This window comes from Branchiostoma floridae, chromosome 17 (assembly GCF_000003815.2).
Source record: "Branchiostoma floridae strain S238N-H82 chromosome 17, Bfl_VNyyK, whole genome shotgun sequence".
Classification (NCBI taxonomy): Eukaryota; Metazoa; Chordata; class Leptocardii; order Amphioxiformes; family Branchiostomatidae; genus Branchiostoma; species Branchiostoma floridae.
In genome coordinates, this window is record NC_049995.1 from 17,231,713 (window position 1) to 17,248,375 (window position 16,663).

General features: G+C 41.9%; 2 protein-coding genes and 1 long non-coding RNA gene across 3 annotated transcripts; 1 reads left to right on the top strand and 2 right to left on the bottom strand.

Annotated features, from left to right (window-relative positions):
* Positions 1-341: 341 nt before the first annotated feature.
* Positions 342-4,556, bottom strand: LOC118404408 (galactosylceramide sulfotransferase-like). Its single transcript, XM_035803479.1, has 5 exons — positions 4,226-4,556; positions 2,689-2,918; positions 1,994-2,272; positions 1,253-1,423; positions 342-575 (listed from the first exon to the last, which is right to left on the bottom strand). The coding sequence occupies exons 1-5, from the start codon at positions 4,554-4,556 to the stop codon at positions 342-344; spliced, it is 1,245 nt and encodes a 414-aa protein (XP_035659372.1).
* A 3,068-nt stretch (positions 4,557-7,624) lies between these two features.
* Positions 7,625-9,313, bottom strand: LOC118405166. The gene is made up of 2 exons (XR_004829851.1): positions 9,006-9,313; positions 7,625-8,402 (listed from the first exon to the last, which is right to left on the bottom strand). It is a non-coding gene; the product is annotated as an uncharacterized LOC118405166 (long non-coding RNA).
* Positions 9,314-13,452: 4,139 nt separating this feature from the next.
* LOC118404409 (tRNA (guanine(10)-N2)-methyltransferase homolog) lies at positions 13,453-16,434 on the top strand. The gene is made up of 5 exons (XM_035803480.1): positions 13,453-13,592; positions 14,322-14,390; positions 14,639-14,715; positions 15,153-15,234; positions 16,294-16,434. Exons 1-5 carry the CDS (start codon positions 13,512-13,514, stop codon positions 16,432-16,434), a joined length of 450 nt encoding a protein of 149 aa, XP_035659373.1. The 5' UTR covers positions 13,453-13,511.
* Positions 16,435-16,663: the final 229 nt, after the last annotated feature.

Genomic DNA, 16,663 nt, shown 5'->3' on the forward strand with positions numbered 1-16,663 from the left:
GCGCTGCAATGTATCATTTTATCTAAAGATTTGCTGTATTACGTTTGTGGTTTGAATAAAGAGACTATTTAAGCAACAACAGGTCTATTTTTCAACTGAAACTGAAAATTTGAATTCCTTTAAATTTAGCGGCGAAAATCAGCACTCCAGCCAAAAGCTCTGAGGAACATGTCTGACTGGCATCTAAACGTCAACAGATGAGGATGGAAGGAAAGACCTGTAGAAGAATATCTTGGTTTGACCTTAGTTCTTGTTTTTTTACAGCGTTTTTTGTATACTCAAAACAACGACAACAATAGTACATTTGTCAACTACTAAGACTAGTGTTTGTACAGTCGACCTTAGTTCTTGTTTCCACGGCCCTCTTTTGTAGGCATTCTGTTCCTGTTTGTTCGTTTTAAAGGCTTTGTTTTCGTTCTCATTTTGTTTTCATAACTCCTCAACTCGATCTCGTATTTAAAGGTCGGCTGCCCGTTGATGATAGCACGCAGGTTAGAAGCAGGACGGACAATTTTCCATCGCTTCGCCTCTTGCTTGGACACTGACGACATCGGTTTTATTTTCGGGATCACTGACTGTAACAAAAAATAAGAAACATAAACATAAACTCTCATAATTCCACTGGGTGCCATACAACCGCCACATGAGGAATCAAGTCATAAAGACCATACCACGTCCAGGTCCAAAGATATGAAAAACCGAAGTTCTGCTGCAGTACCAATGTAACATACCAGGGGGGCCCAAATTGACCTTGACCTTCGTCTTGCCAACATATAACTACATATCAAATATCATCGTAATCCATCCAGAAGTTCTAGAGTTATGTTGATTACAAATATCCGGAGACACAAAGACACAGACACATAGATACACCCAAAACTATATCTCCATTTTTCGTGGAGATGAAAATACATGAATTTAAAGTTATTGAAACAGATGTACCAATACAGCATCAGTAATCCCTAGGTATATATACTTTAGATATTTAGGTGTTCAAGACAATCTTTAGAAGGCCTCTATAACATTGATTTTGTGGTATTATGACGCCCCGTGGAATTATGAAAGTTGGTTTTAATTTGTCATAATTTGTATCATCGTATATTGATATGAACACTCAGGACTAATTTAGTCAAAAAAGCCCCTAAGGCTTTCTTTTGAATTACTTTTTTTTTTGTTTGCTATGTAAAGTTTTTTATATGTAGTGAAGAGATTTTGGTGGAACAACAATTGATAAACAAAGTATCATACGCACGTCCTTTTTTAATGCCCAGCAATACTTGGCATCCACGACAAACTGTTGACTCCATTTGGAAGCTTCCACTGTGAGTGTGAGGTTCGGCAAGGTGTGGTTCTCATGGCAGTACAAGTTGACATCCTCTCTGAGTTTCTTAAAGTAGCGAAGCTCCTGGTAGAAATCTGGACCCTGTATGGTAGACAAACGGTTTAATCTATATAAAGCCTTCGTCACATTTCCAAACCCTGGCCCGGCCGGACAACTTTCGGGAACGAAAAGTATGACATACTAGACACCAAACTGCACAAGACGCAAAGAGAATATTGGTGGGCAGTATTTGTTTAATACGTTTACGCATACATTTCTATTTTTCTTTTCCACAAAGATCTCGGCCGATCCCTGGTTTGGAAATGTGACTGTATCTGTACACATTTCTGTACACCGGAGCCAAAATGTACAATTTTGGAATAAGATGGTGCTCGGCCAGGCAGTTTTGGGGAGCAAAAACAATGAAAACACAAAACGGACGAAAACAAAATAATTCAACAGCATGCCTTCTGCATATCTAACGATATTTGCATAACAATTTTTTTTTCGTTTCAGCAAACAGCCCGACCGGGTTTCGGGTAGGACCTATGATATAGACCTCCTATACTTTAAACGACCTCACCGATATTCGCCAGTGTGATGTATTGTAAATGTCAGCACAGCTGATAATGATGAGGTGTGGTCACAGCATAGATTTTAAAAAAACCTTACCTGTATTGCTATCTTCCGCCACAAGGACTTGTTAAACGTGTCGTACAGTAAATAGTCCACGGCCTTCCACCGGCGCAGGTTGGCTAGCTCCTGAGCGGTGGGGGTGTACGATTTATACGCGTAGTCTGCGTTGTTACTCGGTGTCTTGTCGTACAAGATGTCTTGCATCTCCCAGCACATAAGACGTCTTAGAAGAACTAAAGACTCGTCCAGATGTTCCAGGAGCAGGACTAGGGTGAAGTCGTATTCTAGTTCTTTGATGTACCGCTCAGCTTTTTCCTGCAGGTGGTTATGGTTGGAGACAAAATAAATCTGTTACTTTAAGTACCTTTTTACCCACTACGACAACTTGGTTTATTCAATGCACTGTACTGTAAATTCATTTATATTAATGGGGATAAAATTTCTCGGTAGGAGTGGAAAGGATTTTTTTGTTTTGTTTCGCGGAGTTTTAAGTTCGCGGTTAAAACAATATTGTAGTACATTTGGGGTTTTTGAAATGAGATTGTGTTGTTTTTACGCACGTTTTGCATATGTGAATGCTTATCATTTGATGTACTGCTGCTTTATTTTTCTATGTACATTTTCCACGGTATAATGTATGTATGCAACATTAGCATTGCCGCCCGGGATGTCATCTGTATTGCCTTGTTGTAATGTCAATAAGATAAAATAGAATAAAATAACATAAATACCATATCATCCGCTCCTTCCGTCGGGTAGCCCAAGTCGAAGGCCAGGTGGTTTCTGGTACCGTCCCAGATGACGTCACAATAGTCAAAGTGAACCTCCGACAGGTTTTTGTACTTCCAAGGGTCCTGCAGGAAAGTCTTGACGGGGTTTGCAGATGTGATCTTCAGAAGGTCAGGAAGACTGTAAAAGTTCATACACGACTTCAGGTGGCTTACAGGCTCTCTCAGGAGTGCTGAATATAAGAACAGAATAAGATATTCTAATCAATAAGATACTCTTTCTTTCTACATAGAAATTAGATCCTCTTACTTTAGAAGCATGAGTAGCACTGACAAGTTTATATTTCTCATGCGTTTTGACAAACCGACAATAGCTAAACCCATACAGTCCTACATTTTCACCATTACCAAGAAGCGAGAAGAAGCCGAACCTCTGTATTAGACAAGATTTGTAATACTTTTATTACAATATGTATATATACATGTTTTGACTTGTTGTGACCTGTACTGGGCAAAAATGTGCCATTAAGGTCTTCATTCGTTCATTAAGAAATATTTTGTTCAGCCATGGTACCATATATTCCCAATTTAAGCACTCTAATCAAAAGACCCATTTTTAACATATCGACGCCAATGCGAAAACTGCTGTCAAGAGAGAACAATCCCTTATGTTGGGATACATTGATCAAATTACTAGTAGTGTTGTTTTTATCTTTTTTTTTCCATTTGCCTTTGGACAGACGAGGACAACGTAGCACTGCACTCAAGTTTTAATAACTTATTTTTGATAAATCAACAGTGCCACATACAAAATACAGACAAAACGAAATCAGGTGCCCATTTTACACCTGTGTGAAGTAAGGAAGGTCGTGTAAGGTGCCTTTCCCAAGGGCACAACGTCGGGGGCACGGCGGGATCGAACTCAGGATTCCGCGCCGAACGCTATACCAGTTACACACCACACAACACCAACGTTTCATGATCTGTTGCTTAGTTTAATCAAGTATCTAAACCTTAAAAGTGGGGCCGCGTGGCGCAATCGTCAGCGCATTGGTCTCAGGCCCAAGAGGTCCTGAGTTCAAATCCGTCTGCTGTGTCACCGATCTTGTGTCCTTGGGAAAGGCACTTTACACGACTTTCCTCACCTAACTCAGGTGTAAATGAGTACCTAGCTGCGGCTAGTGGCAGTGACAGGCCTCTGTGGCAGTGACAGGCCATAGGGGCATGTTCGGGCATGACGCACCCGCCATGACACACGAGTCAGGGGTAGGAGGAACCCCTTACATCCTTGGTCGGAAGTCCTCCTAGGAGACGGAAACTCCAAATAACAAACCTGCATCTGCTGGGGCCGTCTTACACGTTGCAAACAATTGCCCCTGTAGGACTTACTGCGCCAGTGGACGAGAGGGTGGTGGAGAAGGAAGTGCACACCCCTCCTTCACCTTAAAAAGTGCAGGCCTTAACCCACCCTGTCTGCCTACCATTGTCTTCCGAGACAGACGGATGCCAAAACAAACCTTAAAATGAAATTCATACTTACAGATGTAGGCAGTGTTGGTGGGAAACTTGGCCCGTAGCCACGTTTTGTTGTACCTAAAGTGGCCAAACTGGACGTCATAGCGCTCCCCTGGCGCGTGGATATGATCCGTTTCAGCAGGAGGGAACGGCCATGAGACGTAACCCGTCGCTTTTGCCATCAGCGCGGTGAGGTTATGGTAGTAGGCGTACTTTTGGAAGATGTTGACGCAAGTCGTGCTGCCTGTCTTGTGCGTCTTGATGTAGACGAAGTGTTGTCTTGGCTTGGGGCAGGTGCTTCGGTCCCAAGTAGGAAATGTGGGTCTTTTGAATGGAGGTGGTGCCTTTCCTTCCATCAGTTGTTGCAATCCTTGCTTTTTTCCAAATGTTGACAAGGAACTCGTTTTGAGAAACGCGATGCTCTGTTTAGAAGAAACGGGCAAAAAATTGCTCGTCAATACTTTAAAAAATTAATCGGTATAAGTCACCATTACAAGTCAAAATACATTCCAGGTGACCTTCCAAAAAATCAATGTTTTCAATTCTTTGTAATCATATGCTGAATTGTTTTCATACTACTAGTATTTTGAACCGTATTTGGATTTACCAAAATGCCCCAGTTGTGTGGTTTGTTAATAGCCACGTAAGGGGTGCAAATTAGTCTGTGTAACACAAACTCTGCTGTCCAGGGCTGTAACTGGCCCCTCCCCGCGGGGGCCGGTGGATGTTTGGCGGGCTGCTATAAGCGAGATTTAATCAGGCTAGGTGCAAATTACATGTATAGCCCTTACCTGGCCATTATAAACTGCGCTTCCAACGATGAGGAATACAATGACAGCTGCCGCCCATTTCAAAGTGGTATTCATCGTGGATTCCAATCCTTCGTCACCTAATAAAGACAAGTGCACGTGTCATTTCTTCTATAAATCTTCAAAACGCCTCATACTATATGCTGTATATAGAATTACACACAGTATACACTGGCATTTCGGTCAGAGTTGAAATTGGTAAGCCTACATGTACTTCTCTTGTGAAGAGATATAGGTGTGCGTACAATAGTGAATGCAGACCTTTGTTGTAATGTTTACCAACTGGGTGACCATTGTTTGGGCATGCATACATAAATAAAGAAAACAAACTTAACCCATGGTGACTTACCTTGTAGTCGCTATGTGTCACACTACTGCATATGAACCCTGAGAAACTGGAAGCTTTGGCGTCGGCCGTGGCGTAACTGGTAGAGCGTTCGGCTCGGAATCTATAAGTCCCGAGTTCGATCTTTGCCGTGCCGCCGACGTTGTGCGCTTCGGAAACCCAGGGAAATTTTCACTTCACCAAAGTGTCAAAATGGGTGCCTGACTTCGGTCTGGGAGGTTAAAGACTACATTTAGCTTCTGTCTGTACCGTGTATGCGGCACTGTTATTATAAGTTACGTATACCGAATTTGAGTACAGGGACACATTGTCCTCGTCTGTCCAAAAGCAAATAGAAAATCAAAACTGGAGAGCAGAATTAGAGGCCATAGACTGGAGCTCCTTACCCCCAGGCTTGTGACTGAAGCTTAAACTGTTCATGAATTCAAACCCATATTGGACAAATACTGGGAGAATAAGAAATACAATTTACCTTTTGCACTGCAAGAGTAAAGACCGGGACTATAACGTTACACACCTGAATGTCTTCCTTCCAGAAGATGGTACTGATATTTAGATAAACCCTTGGACAAACATGACCTTTTTGACCAGTCAAACCGGTTTTACAACATATGTGGGCAGAGTTATAACGCTACTTAATACGTGTGTATATTTTCCTAAGTCCTTAGTTTCACAATAGACTGCATGTGCCAATGACTAATAATGCTTCACGTTGCGTAGACGAAGAATATGATAGACGATGTTATATATCATACATAGCGTGACTACACAACGGACTACATATGCCATGTATGCAAATATGTCTAAGGGTGCAGTACATGTCGTGAAAGCATAACATGATAGACGATTTTGCAGATACATTATAGCAGTTTTGTCTGTTTAAACATTTATCTATTCATGAGAAGCTCAAATCAGCCTGCAGGCCGCTTTTCATTGAGGTCATGAGGGAGGTAAGGGTCAGACAGTAATATAACAGAAGTACAGATTATACCGATTGCTAATAAATCTATCAACATATATCACTAATAACATAGTAAAGCTACGATGGGATCGTGTTGCGCAATCGGTTAGGTGTTTCGCCTACACCCAGAGCTACCGGGTTCAACATCGCTGATGTATCCCGATCTTGTGCCCTTAGGAAAGGCACTTTATTCGACTTTCCTCACTTCATTCAGGTTAAAATAAGTATATCTCTTGCTTCAGTTAAGGGCCGTCCCTTTGGATAGGACGTCAAATGGAGGCCCCGTGTAGGATGAGGAGAGCCACACTTCAATATGTTAAAGAACCCACCACACTTATCAAAATGAGTAGGGGTCATTCCCAGTGTGAGCGGATCAAACCTCGCAGTCTAGTCTCCGAATTGACATAACGGGTGACTATGGCCTTTTCAAGGTGTCAAACCAGAGACCAGACTGTACGGCGCGGTTTGGTCCACTCTCAACTAGAAATGTATCCACACAAGGGCACGGTGGGTACCGGTGCGGTGTACCAGTACAAAACCGTTTTTTTTTTCTTGTTGGACCAGTCCATAAAAACCGGACCTGGAAAAATTAGTGGACTGGATCTTGGACCGATTAGAAAATAAACATATTATATCGCAATTTCATGCAATTTGGGGCTTACTGGTCCAAGAAAAGAACAAAAGCTAAGTTAGTAACTAAAGGAGATTTGGTAGTCATTTTGTCAAGTTCCTACTGTCAAACTTGGTCGAGGTTAGTTTAAATTTGTTTTAGATGAAGATAGGATTTGAAAACGCCAATGGAAGTCACTAAACAGAATCCTTGAAAGCGAAATGGACCATTGTTTTATGTATCACCCATTCACAAGTTTTCACAGACAATCAGATCCAGGTTCAGGTCCGGACCTGATCTTCTGGACCTGGACCGGACCTGGACCTGAATTTCCTGTACCGGTACCCACCCCTAGTGCACACCCATAACAATGACTATATAACGTCCTTAGTTTCATCACCGTGTGGAAGGATAGACATATTGGACGACTATCACCTTTCTAAGATGCCAATCCTTGGGGATTGTTGTGATTTCATTACAAATCGCTAGGTGGTGCCGTGTGAAGAATAAAAGTTAATATTCTAATTAACATAACAATAAGGGCTAACTTTGCAATAGTGTGATAATCGACTAGGCCTAAATGAGTGTCAGTATTCTTTTCAATAAGACATTGGCATTTTATATATATATATGTCTACTTTTGCATTATGGGAGTTGCGGCATCTAAAGATATATACAAATCTGTTTGTAGCGTCGAGTCTCTCCAAATCTGGTGTACTTGATTATTCGAGAACGGTGAATGTTATGTTAAAAACTTCTTTTCACTATACTACAGTTTCTTCGACATCTTCAAAACGGTGAAGAAAGCTCCGGGGAGAGGTAAAATCCTGTGATGAATTCTTTCACTGATGACGTAGCCGCATTTTCGATACAGGTGCACGCCGTACCCAAAATATGTGATGAGAAAAACCTCCCTTATACCCACAGATCTGCAGTATTCTTCCAAGTGGTTCACCATGATCGTCCCAACTCCCTGCCGCCGATACGCGGCATGGACGCTCATCCGTTTGAGTTCAGCCAGTGTGTCGGATATCCTATACAGGGCAACGGAACTGATGAAGTTTTGTCCGTACATAGCTACCCAGATTTTGCTTCCAGGTTGAGTAGAGTACCATGTGTATAGATCTTGGAGCTCTTCCTTGTTTCTTGAGACGTCTTGCTGGTAGTCCATCCATAAGTACCAGATAGATGACAAGAAGGTGACTAGGAAAGGAACCAAGGTTGAAACAGACACTGAGTTTGTCAGTCTGTATAACGCAGTGAAGAGGACGACCATCCACACCAGTGTCTCAAAGTTTCTCATCAGTACAAAAGCGTTGCGGAGAACCAAGTTCCATCGGAGGCGCTTTTCCACAAGTCCAGAAAGAACCATGGCGCAAACCGCCTGGGATTGTTCCTGACGAAGTTCTCTTATGACTATGTCTCTCTTTTCCATGGTACCGGATAGCAGTTTCTGATATTAGCACCCACGAGGTCCTAAATTTGGTTGGGAGTAAATGAGTAAATATTAGAACGGTTGAAAAATCATGCTAGTGCGGTGTGTTTGTCTGTTTGTTTAAACCTTTATTTATTCGTGAGAAGCTTAAATTGGCCTGCGGGTCGCTTTTTATTGAGGTCATGAGGGAGGTAAGGGTCAGATAAGATATACCAGAGAATAGATTGCATTCAGTACTGATAAATCTACTAAAATACAATATTGTAATTTGAAACCAATCTTTAACTTGATATCCCTATGCTGCTCGATGCTCTGTTTTTTTAAACAAACGGATATAGGTTAACTCCTCGGATAAAGGTGAACTAGCGTCATCTCACCCTTCACCAAAGTCGGCATTTTACCTCCCTGTGGCCACCCCTCCCCCAAATACCACGATTTCTGAAACTTTCTCACCTTACCTATCACTTGGCGGCTTGGCCTTAAACTTTGAACTTACGAAAAAGAGCCTGGAGTGTCAAGTCTTCTGTTCACTTTTTCAGGCGCTTGAATTTCTCAAGCATAACGTTAAATGACTGAAGTAATGAACACAGGGTAATGTACCATGCAGGGCGCCACGGGCGACGCCCCTGCAGTGAACTACTCACCTGTCAAACTAACCTGGAATCCAGTCTACCGTGAAATGGCCAGGCTACATTCGGGACAGGACGAGGGTCTTTCCACCGTCGGGGTAATCTTTCGCACCCGTTAGGAGTTTTGCACGGTGGCAGTTTGTTGTGGCCTATTAATTTAACTTCCACTGGGCAAAGTCCTACCGCGTGAAAATGCTACCGGGTGTGAACGATCACACTGGCGGCTGAGAGCTGCATTGGCCCCGTAGAGTACGGTACGGGCCGTGCCACAACTAGACCGGATTTCAGGTTACTGTAAAACCGGTGGGACAAGCAAGATAATTATATGCTGCGCAATGCTAATGATAACATTGAGAGTACACACCGTTTCGACGTACTCTCCTAGAAACTCCTCCAACAACTCTCAAGCACAAGGAACCAAGAGTTAAATACCAAGAGAGACTATTGACTCTAAAGCGAACCATGTGTTACTCAGCACCAAGAGACCACGTCTAGCGAAATAATAGACGTTAAATGAGGACGACAACAACAACAACAAAATAACCATGTGTTTTGCATGAACCTTTGTTTATTCATGAACTGAGCTCAAATCGCCTGTGTACGTGTAATTCTCTTTAATAAATCCATTGACGGACATATGCCGATATACGTCCCTGTAGCTATAGGTTAGAGAGCCAGGTAAAAAGATACGCCAAAAAAAGTAGTTACTCAAGCAACTGGATAGGGTAATCCCTTGGCAATAACCTACGGATAGTTGGGCAGCCCTGGCTGTTTGTAAGGGACTGTACGATATTTATCAGGGGGAGGGCTGGTGTGTTAGGGGGGGAGGGCCATGTTAATTTTTTTTGAGGTGGGGGGAGGGCCATGTTAATTTGTTTTGAGATAGGGGGAGGGCCATGTTAATTTTTTGGAAAGAATTGTTTATACTATTTTTTGTTTTGATATCTTGACATGGCCCTAAAACTGATAAAATAAGCCCTCTGAATAGCCTAAAATGCAAGAGCTTCCGGGGGGCTTCGCCCCCCTAGGTCCCCCAAAGTGGCGCTGCCCTGGACCAGCGTTCCCGCCAGGCATACGTCATTCCGTCTCCGGACTTATTTTTTTCTGGAAAGACGCACTCGGCTCGGCTGAGTTTCCCCAAATATTTAAGTTACAAAAGCGGTGCGCGGTAAATATGTGAAGAATCCACTTTATTTTTTATCGACAACATTTCTTTTGTTTCAAAAGGACAAAATTTGCGGCAGAAAAGGGGCCGCAATATTGTTGCCAAGCGTCGATCGAGTCGGCTGTGCACTCGCATTGTCGTCTGTGGCACATGGCGCGACACGCCCCCCTCCCCAGTAGGACTGTCGATCACGTTGGGACGTGCCCAGCACGTTGGGACGTCTTTTCTGGCTACTCCTTCAAGGCTACACCGGCACTGATCACTGCCAAAGACGCAGCAGATCACTGTCCTTCGTATAATGTATAACGTTCTTGGTGTCTATGTAAAAAGAAATCCAGCGGTGAGCCAAAGATTTCACGCCGAAAACGGGGTTACCTGAGGTCGCACGAAACAGACGCACGCTCGTGGAAAATGACGGTGCGGCCTTGTAAAACCCGACCGATTCGATAAATGATAAATTTTAGTACAATCATCGGGCAAAATAGAAAAGAACACAAGGTGTGATGGCGCCATTATTTTATCCTCTGGAAAACTACTAGCATTTGATGCAGGAGGGCGCAACATCGATCGCACGAGGTAGGCATTCTTTATTCAATGTCGGAAAAAAATTGGCAGGATTTTTCCATGGGCTGACGAACTCACTGGCTAGAGCCCTGTTTGGAAGCATCAAAAACCCAAAATTTTCATATAGACATGACTGGACAAATAATATCCGGGCCAGATCACGGATTGCTGATTCCCCGAGCTTATAGTTACCTTTGCCAGAATGGCTAAGGTTATGTTTTGGGCTTGTGAGTCTGTGTGTCTGTGTGTCTGTGTGTCTGTCTGTTAACAGCATAACTCAAGAAGTCTTGGATGGATCCCGATAATATTTGGTAGGTGGGTAGGGGTCGGGAAAACGAAGGTCAAGTTCGATAATGGGCCCCCTAGCGGCTTGCTAGGGTACTGCAGCGGAAACTCAATTTTTTATATCTCGTGTTCTGGACATGCTGTGGTCATGATTTATGGGTGGTAGATAGCCCATGGGGCAGAGAGTATGTGCTGTGAGTTTGGGCCCCCTAGCGGCTTTTTTGGTACTGCAGGCGCCGGTTTCCTTTCAAACTTTGGACGAGAATAACTCTGCAACGTGTTGACGGATCGTCATGATTTTTGGTATGTAGATAGAATGAGTGATGACTTACATAATGGTATACTAATTATGCAAATCAACAGCAAATTTTCATAATTAATGAGGAAAATTTATAAAACCACTGCATTCCATGATAGGACTTTAAAACTTGTCCCATATGTAGCTGGGAAGGAGAGAAATGTCGATAGATATCAATTATGCAAATGATGGCCTCATTTGCATAATTAATGAGAAAATATGAACATGTTGGCGGATCATCATGCTTTTTGGTATGTTTTATATGTGGATAGACTAAGTGAAGACGTTCATAATAAGATGCTAATTAGGAAAATTAACAGCTAATTTGCATAATCAATGTGGGAAGTTTATAAATCTAATGTCTCTCCTTACCTCTGCTCGGGCGTATCTTATTGACAGCTGCAGGTGCCAGGCAAGTAGATCAAGCTAGCAGGCTGACCCAGCCTTGCCCCCTGCCCCCTGGGTGCCAATCACTTTTACCGACTAGAGTAGACTTATGTTGACGGAAAACTGGGGAGGATAGGTTGATCCCATGTGTTTTAAACTTCTGCAGTTTTGTTAATAGTTATTTCCATGACAAATGGAGATATAGTTTGGAGTGTGCCTGTGTGTTTGTGTTTCCGGGTCATCTTCCACCTACGTCCTTGCTACTCTCGAGTATCAGGTTGCTCAGAGCCACTGTTATCAAGATAACGTCAGGCCAGTCCAATTCAATGTTTTGGTTGGCAGATTCAATTTTTCTGAATTTCAGAAAAATTGTATTTCAGCTCTAGACTACCAAAATGAATCGTTTCAGCTCTAGACTACCAAAATGAAATCGTCTTAGCACAAGCTTTTGCTTGCAGTCTTGCACTCATAGAGGTGTGACTTAATCAAATAACATATATGATTATATGTAATGAGTAGCATACTTATGTCTACAGACATCTTTCTACATAACAAACCTGCTTCATTTGGCAAAGGTATGATTTCGTCGAACTCTAGTTGTAACATATTTTTGGGGGAGGGCGGACGTCGATTACTGAAAAACGGGAGTAAAAAAGGCAACCGGCATCCAATCTCAAGGGCATAATTTTCCTCTCAAATTGCAGGAAGTTCTGTTTTAGAGGGTTTGAAAATCCAAATTTTCCCGGGGGAGCATGCCCCCGGTCCCCTGCCCGGACGCTGTGAAAAAATCCTGGCGAGAACACTGGCGCCCTTGTGCCCTGACGTCTATATTAAGATTATTTTATTGGTTGTTTTTCTACCCGTTTGATTATGCCTGTCGGGGGGGAGGGCCATGTTGATTTTTTTGAGGTGGAGGGGGAGGGTCACGTTAGATTTTTTTGAGATGAGGGGGAGGGCCATCAAAAAATTTTTTGATCCGACTTCCAATGCACCAGCCCTCCCCCCCCCCCCCGATAAATATCGTACGGTCCCTAAACAGCTGAACGAATGAATGCTGTCAGTGAGTCAGTCGGACGAAAACTAGTGGATGCTAGTTGAAACGTCTGACCGTTTCAAAAACCATATCCAGTTGCTTGAGTAACTACTTTTGGGCGCATATTGTTACGGATATATCTTAATGCATGTCACATAGTGTGTGGAAGAATAACATAATATACAAGTTGTACGCATATATTCCATATTGTAGTATAGGGCTGACGTCACAGTTGAGCTGCGTGGTAGGGAGCAAATTATAGTTCCTACTTAAAACCATTGAAAATCCTTCTTTTCTTTGGAAATTTTTGCCCAACCTTGAGTTTTTTTTGCTAGAAGTGACAGCTAGGGTCTTATCTTTCATATTTTGGTCAAAATTTCTTCAGTTGACCAGTTTTGATGGCGTAGTGATAGATCTGAGTTGTTGGGTCCAGCGGATGGCTACAGGAGTGAAACTGGGTCAAAGGTGAGGTTTGTTTACTTGAATCAGCTGTGCCGAGAGTTTGAGGTGGTTGACCCTCTGTTTTCTTTCCATGTTTAGCTAGTATACCCTTGTGACTTTCTGGTGGAGAAGAGTTTTTGAGATTGAAGTAAAGGTAAGTACTTTTACAATGTCTTGTTTCAGGGCTTCTTATGCTGTGTGCCAATGAGGACAATCAACTATCACGTCAGCCCAATAAACACGTCTGTCATAGTAAAAAGAAGAACAACCGCTGATCGATGCTGTACTTTTGGTATGAATCGCTAGGTGACGCCCTTACTCCATCATTTTGATTACTGAGAAACCAAGATGGCTGCGCCCGTGTGTTCCACGGGGTGGAGACGATATTTGTTGTGGCTCGCTCACGAACATCTGGAGTTCAGAATACCAGTAGGTATTAGTTCAAGTAATTCATAAACCTAATTTTTTATGGTTTTGGTTAGCAGTCTTTATGTAATGTTAGTTGTTATCATCTCGTAGGCAAGGAATCATGGCGTTTTGGTTCAAGGGGGGAGGGGGGCAGTAAAATTTACTCAATATTTTGTTTATGCTTGTTTCGGAAATCAGGCACATCTGCACATATAAACTACGGCATATGTAGTGAAAAGTTCAGATTTGTTGTCACAATACTTCAGCACAAAGACTCTATAGACTATCAAGATAAAGCCTTCTTGAATATGATACTCTCTGAGCTGTTTAAATATAATTTTTTTGTGGCAATATTGTTTGCAAGATTATTTTCCAATTTTAAAGCATCTTTGCCACTAGTTTTTGCCTTAAGTTTAAAAACCCACACTGACATAGACATTCAGGAGTGTGTCCATTTAAAGTAATCTTGACTAAATTGGTCGGCAATAAAAGCTCCTCAGCGGAGTACTTGACCGTTGGGGTCTTCACCAGTATCAATTCCCATCCCTTTGAAACAACAAGGGAGTAGTGACAGAAAGAAACAACATGCCGACACCCAGGATTGAACCCGGGCCGACAGATCACAAATCGTTCGGCCAAAAGGCTTAAGCCGTTTTGGCGTCTTCAGTTAAGCAGTCCTTGAACCCCACTGTTACACCTTTGTTACTGACTAGCGTTACTAACGTTACATGTTTGTATTCCGTATTCCAGGAGATCCAGTCCATCGCCCAGGCAGTCGGAGCACCGCTGGAAATCTGTGATACAGACTATGATATCAAGGTAACTGTGCCATAGGACTTCATACTTATAGTACACAACTCTCAGGTGTAAAATCAGGCACCTGACCTTTGTTCGGAAGGTATAAGGCAGTAGGAGGGGATTGGGCTTGGAGTCACTCTGCCATTCAATACCGTTCCCTTACTTACAGTGTAAACAACCCACTGCCCCTATGGCCTTACAAATTAAAGGCTATGAGACGATCTTCACCTCTTCACTTACTCTGTTTTTGACATATTTTGATTTTCCAGAACCATCCTTTTGTAGAACTGAGGTTACCGTCTGAAGAAGATGCCAGGAAAATCATCGGGAGATCTTTTCTCTCAAGGTATAGGAAGTTCTATTACTTTTAAATATCACTGTAAACGTTGAAAATTAAGCAACACTTTTATGTTTGAAGTATTCTCAATGACTGTAAAGTCATGAGTCATGACACAACAGAAAATGTGTTTTGAATGTATGAGTTCAGCGCACCTACATCTATGGTGTACTGAGCAAAGCTACAAGGCTTAGCTTAAACAACACAAACTGTCATCACAACCGAATACAGTACCCCAAAGCATTACAGTCGCTCTAATATCCTTATTTTGTGATAAATTAGAACAAAATAGAATAAAAAAGAAAACTTATGTTCATTTCTACTGTGAAAAAATGTCACCACAAAAGTGAATACATTTTTGGTTCCTTTTTTCAGGCTGACAGGCCAACTTGAAACCTTTTTTCTTTTGTTGTGCTGGTTTTGTTTACTTTGGCTTTGTTTTCCAGATGTTTACTTGAGCTGTGGGGTACAGGACAGACTGCAGAGGAGCTACACAAAGTACTCAGGGACTATCCTACTGAACTGTCTGTAAGTGGTTTCCATTCTAAGCAACACCCTTAACCTGTCCTTGGTGCTGAATGGCATTCAAATTGGAATAACGATCCTCTCTTTCACTCACTCACTATCTGTTGTTTGATTATACTTTACACTAAATTATCAAAAATAACAAAATCATAAAATTATGTAATCTGGATAATATTTGTTGCTTGGAGAACAGCACCTTGGGTTCAGAACTCCACATGGTGGATGTAACTGAAGACATTCATGAAGTTGTTTTGGTTCCAGCTTTCTGTGTTGATACAATGCTAGCTATTAGCTAGTCGAAGCCAAGAATTACCCTACAGAATTGTCTGTTAATTGTTTGTGCCTTAGTATTCCAATCACCACCATTTCCCTGTCCTTGGTTCTGAATGACATTCACACTTAAAAAATGGTCCTCTTTTTACCAAGGAGAAATTTAACAGACAGTTTGTAACGCTATGTAACATTCCAAAACATTCGATTCCTGTCCTTGGTGCTGAATGACATTTAATTCACACTAAAATGATGGTCCTCTACAATGTATTTAGCACTGAAAACATTTACACTAACAAGGTACGTAGTTCCCAATGCCAAGTGGTATTCTTAAAACTGTGGTGCCTGTCCTTGGTGCTGAATGACATTCATATTGAATTAGTGCCTCTCTCTTAAGCATTAAAAGCATGAACATAATATATTCCCAAATGCTGTGCAAAATTATAAAATCTGCAATCCCTGTCCTTGGTGCTGAATGACATTCACACCAAAACATGCTCCTCTCTTTGGACCTGAAAATATTTACACTGAAAATGCAATCCATTGGGTTCATCTGTCGTCTATAGCAGCTGTAGTGATGTGGTAGAAGGATTGAAGCAGATGAGTGTATTGATGACACAAGAAGAAGATCTGTCCTCTGTCTATCCTTGGCCCATTCCAGTCTCTTACACAGTTGTTTCTTGTGATACTGAATGACATTCTATGGCCATTCAGCAATGTTGGAAAAAAAGTTTGTCTCCATAATTTCTCTAGTTTATCCTTAATTTCCTTTCTTTCTTTTTTCTTTCCCAGGCACCATACATGCGCCAAGACACATCCTTCAGGTACCAGGTCGCTGCCTTCGGGAAGACTCTCACCATGAGGAGGAAAAAGGACATCATTGATGTGAGAAAAATGTTTCCTCTTTCCTTCAGAGACTTCTTAGTCTGCTAAAAGTGCTTTGATTGAGTGTTCTGAGATCTAAATCCCACATTTTGTGCTGTTGCTTATCTTCAATTGAATAATGAAACAATTGTATTGTTACCAGTTACAAAATTTGGAAAGATATTTGAAAAACATTCAGGATTATATATATTAAACAATATTTGAACAACGCCTATGAAGACATCCAGGTAATAAGATATGCCAAAAAGCAGTTGCTCAAGCAACTGGATATGATTTT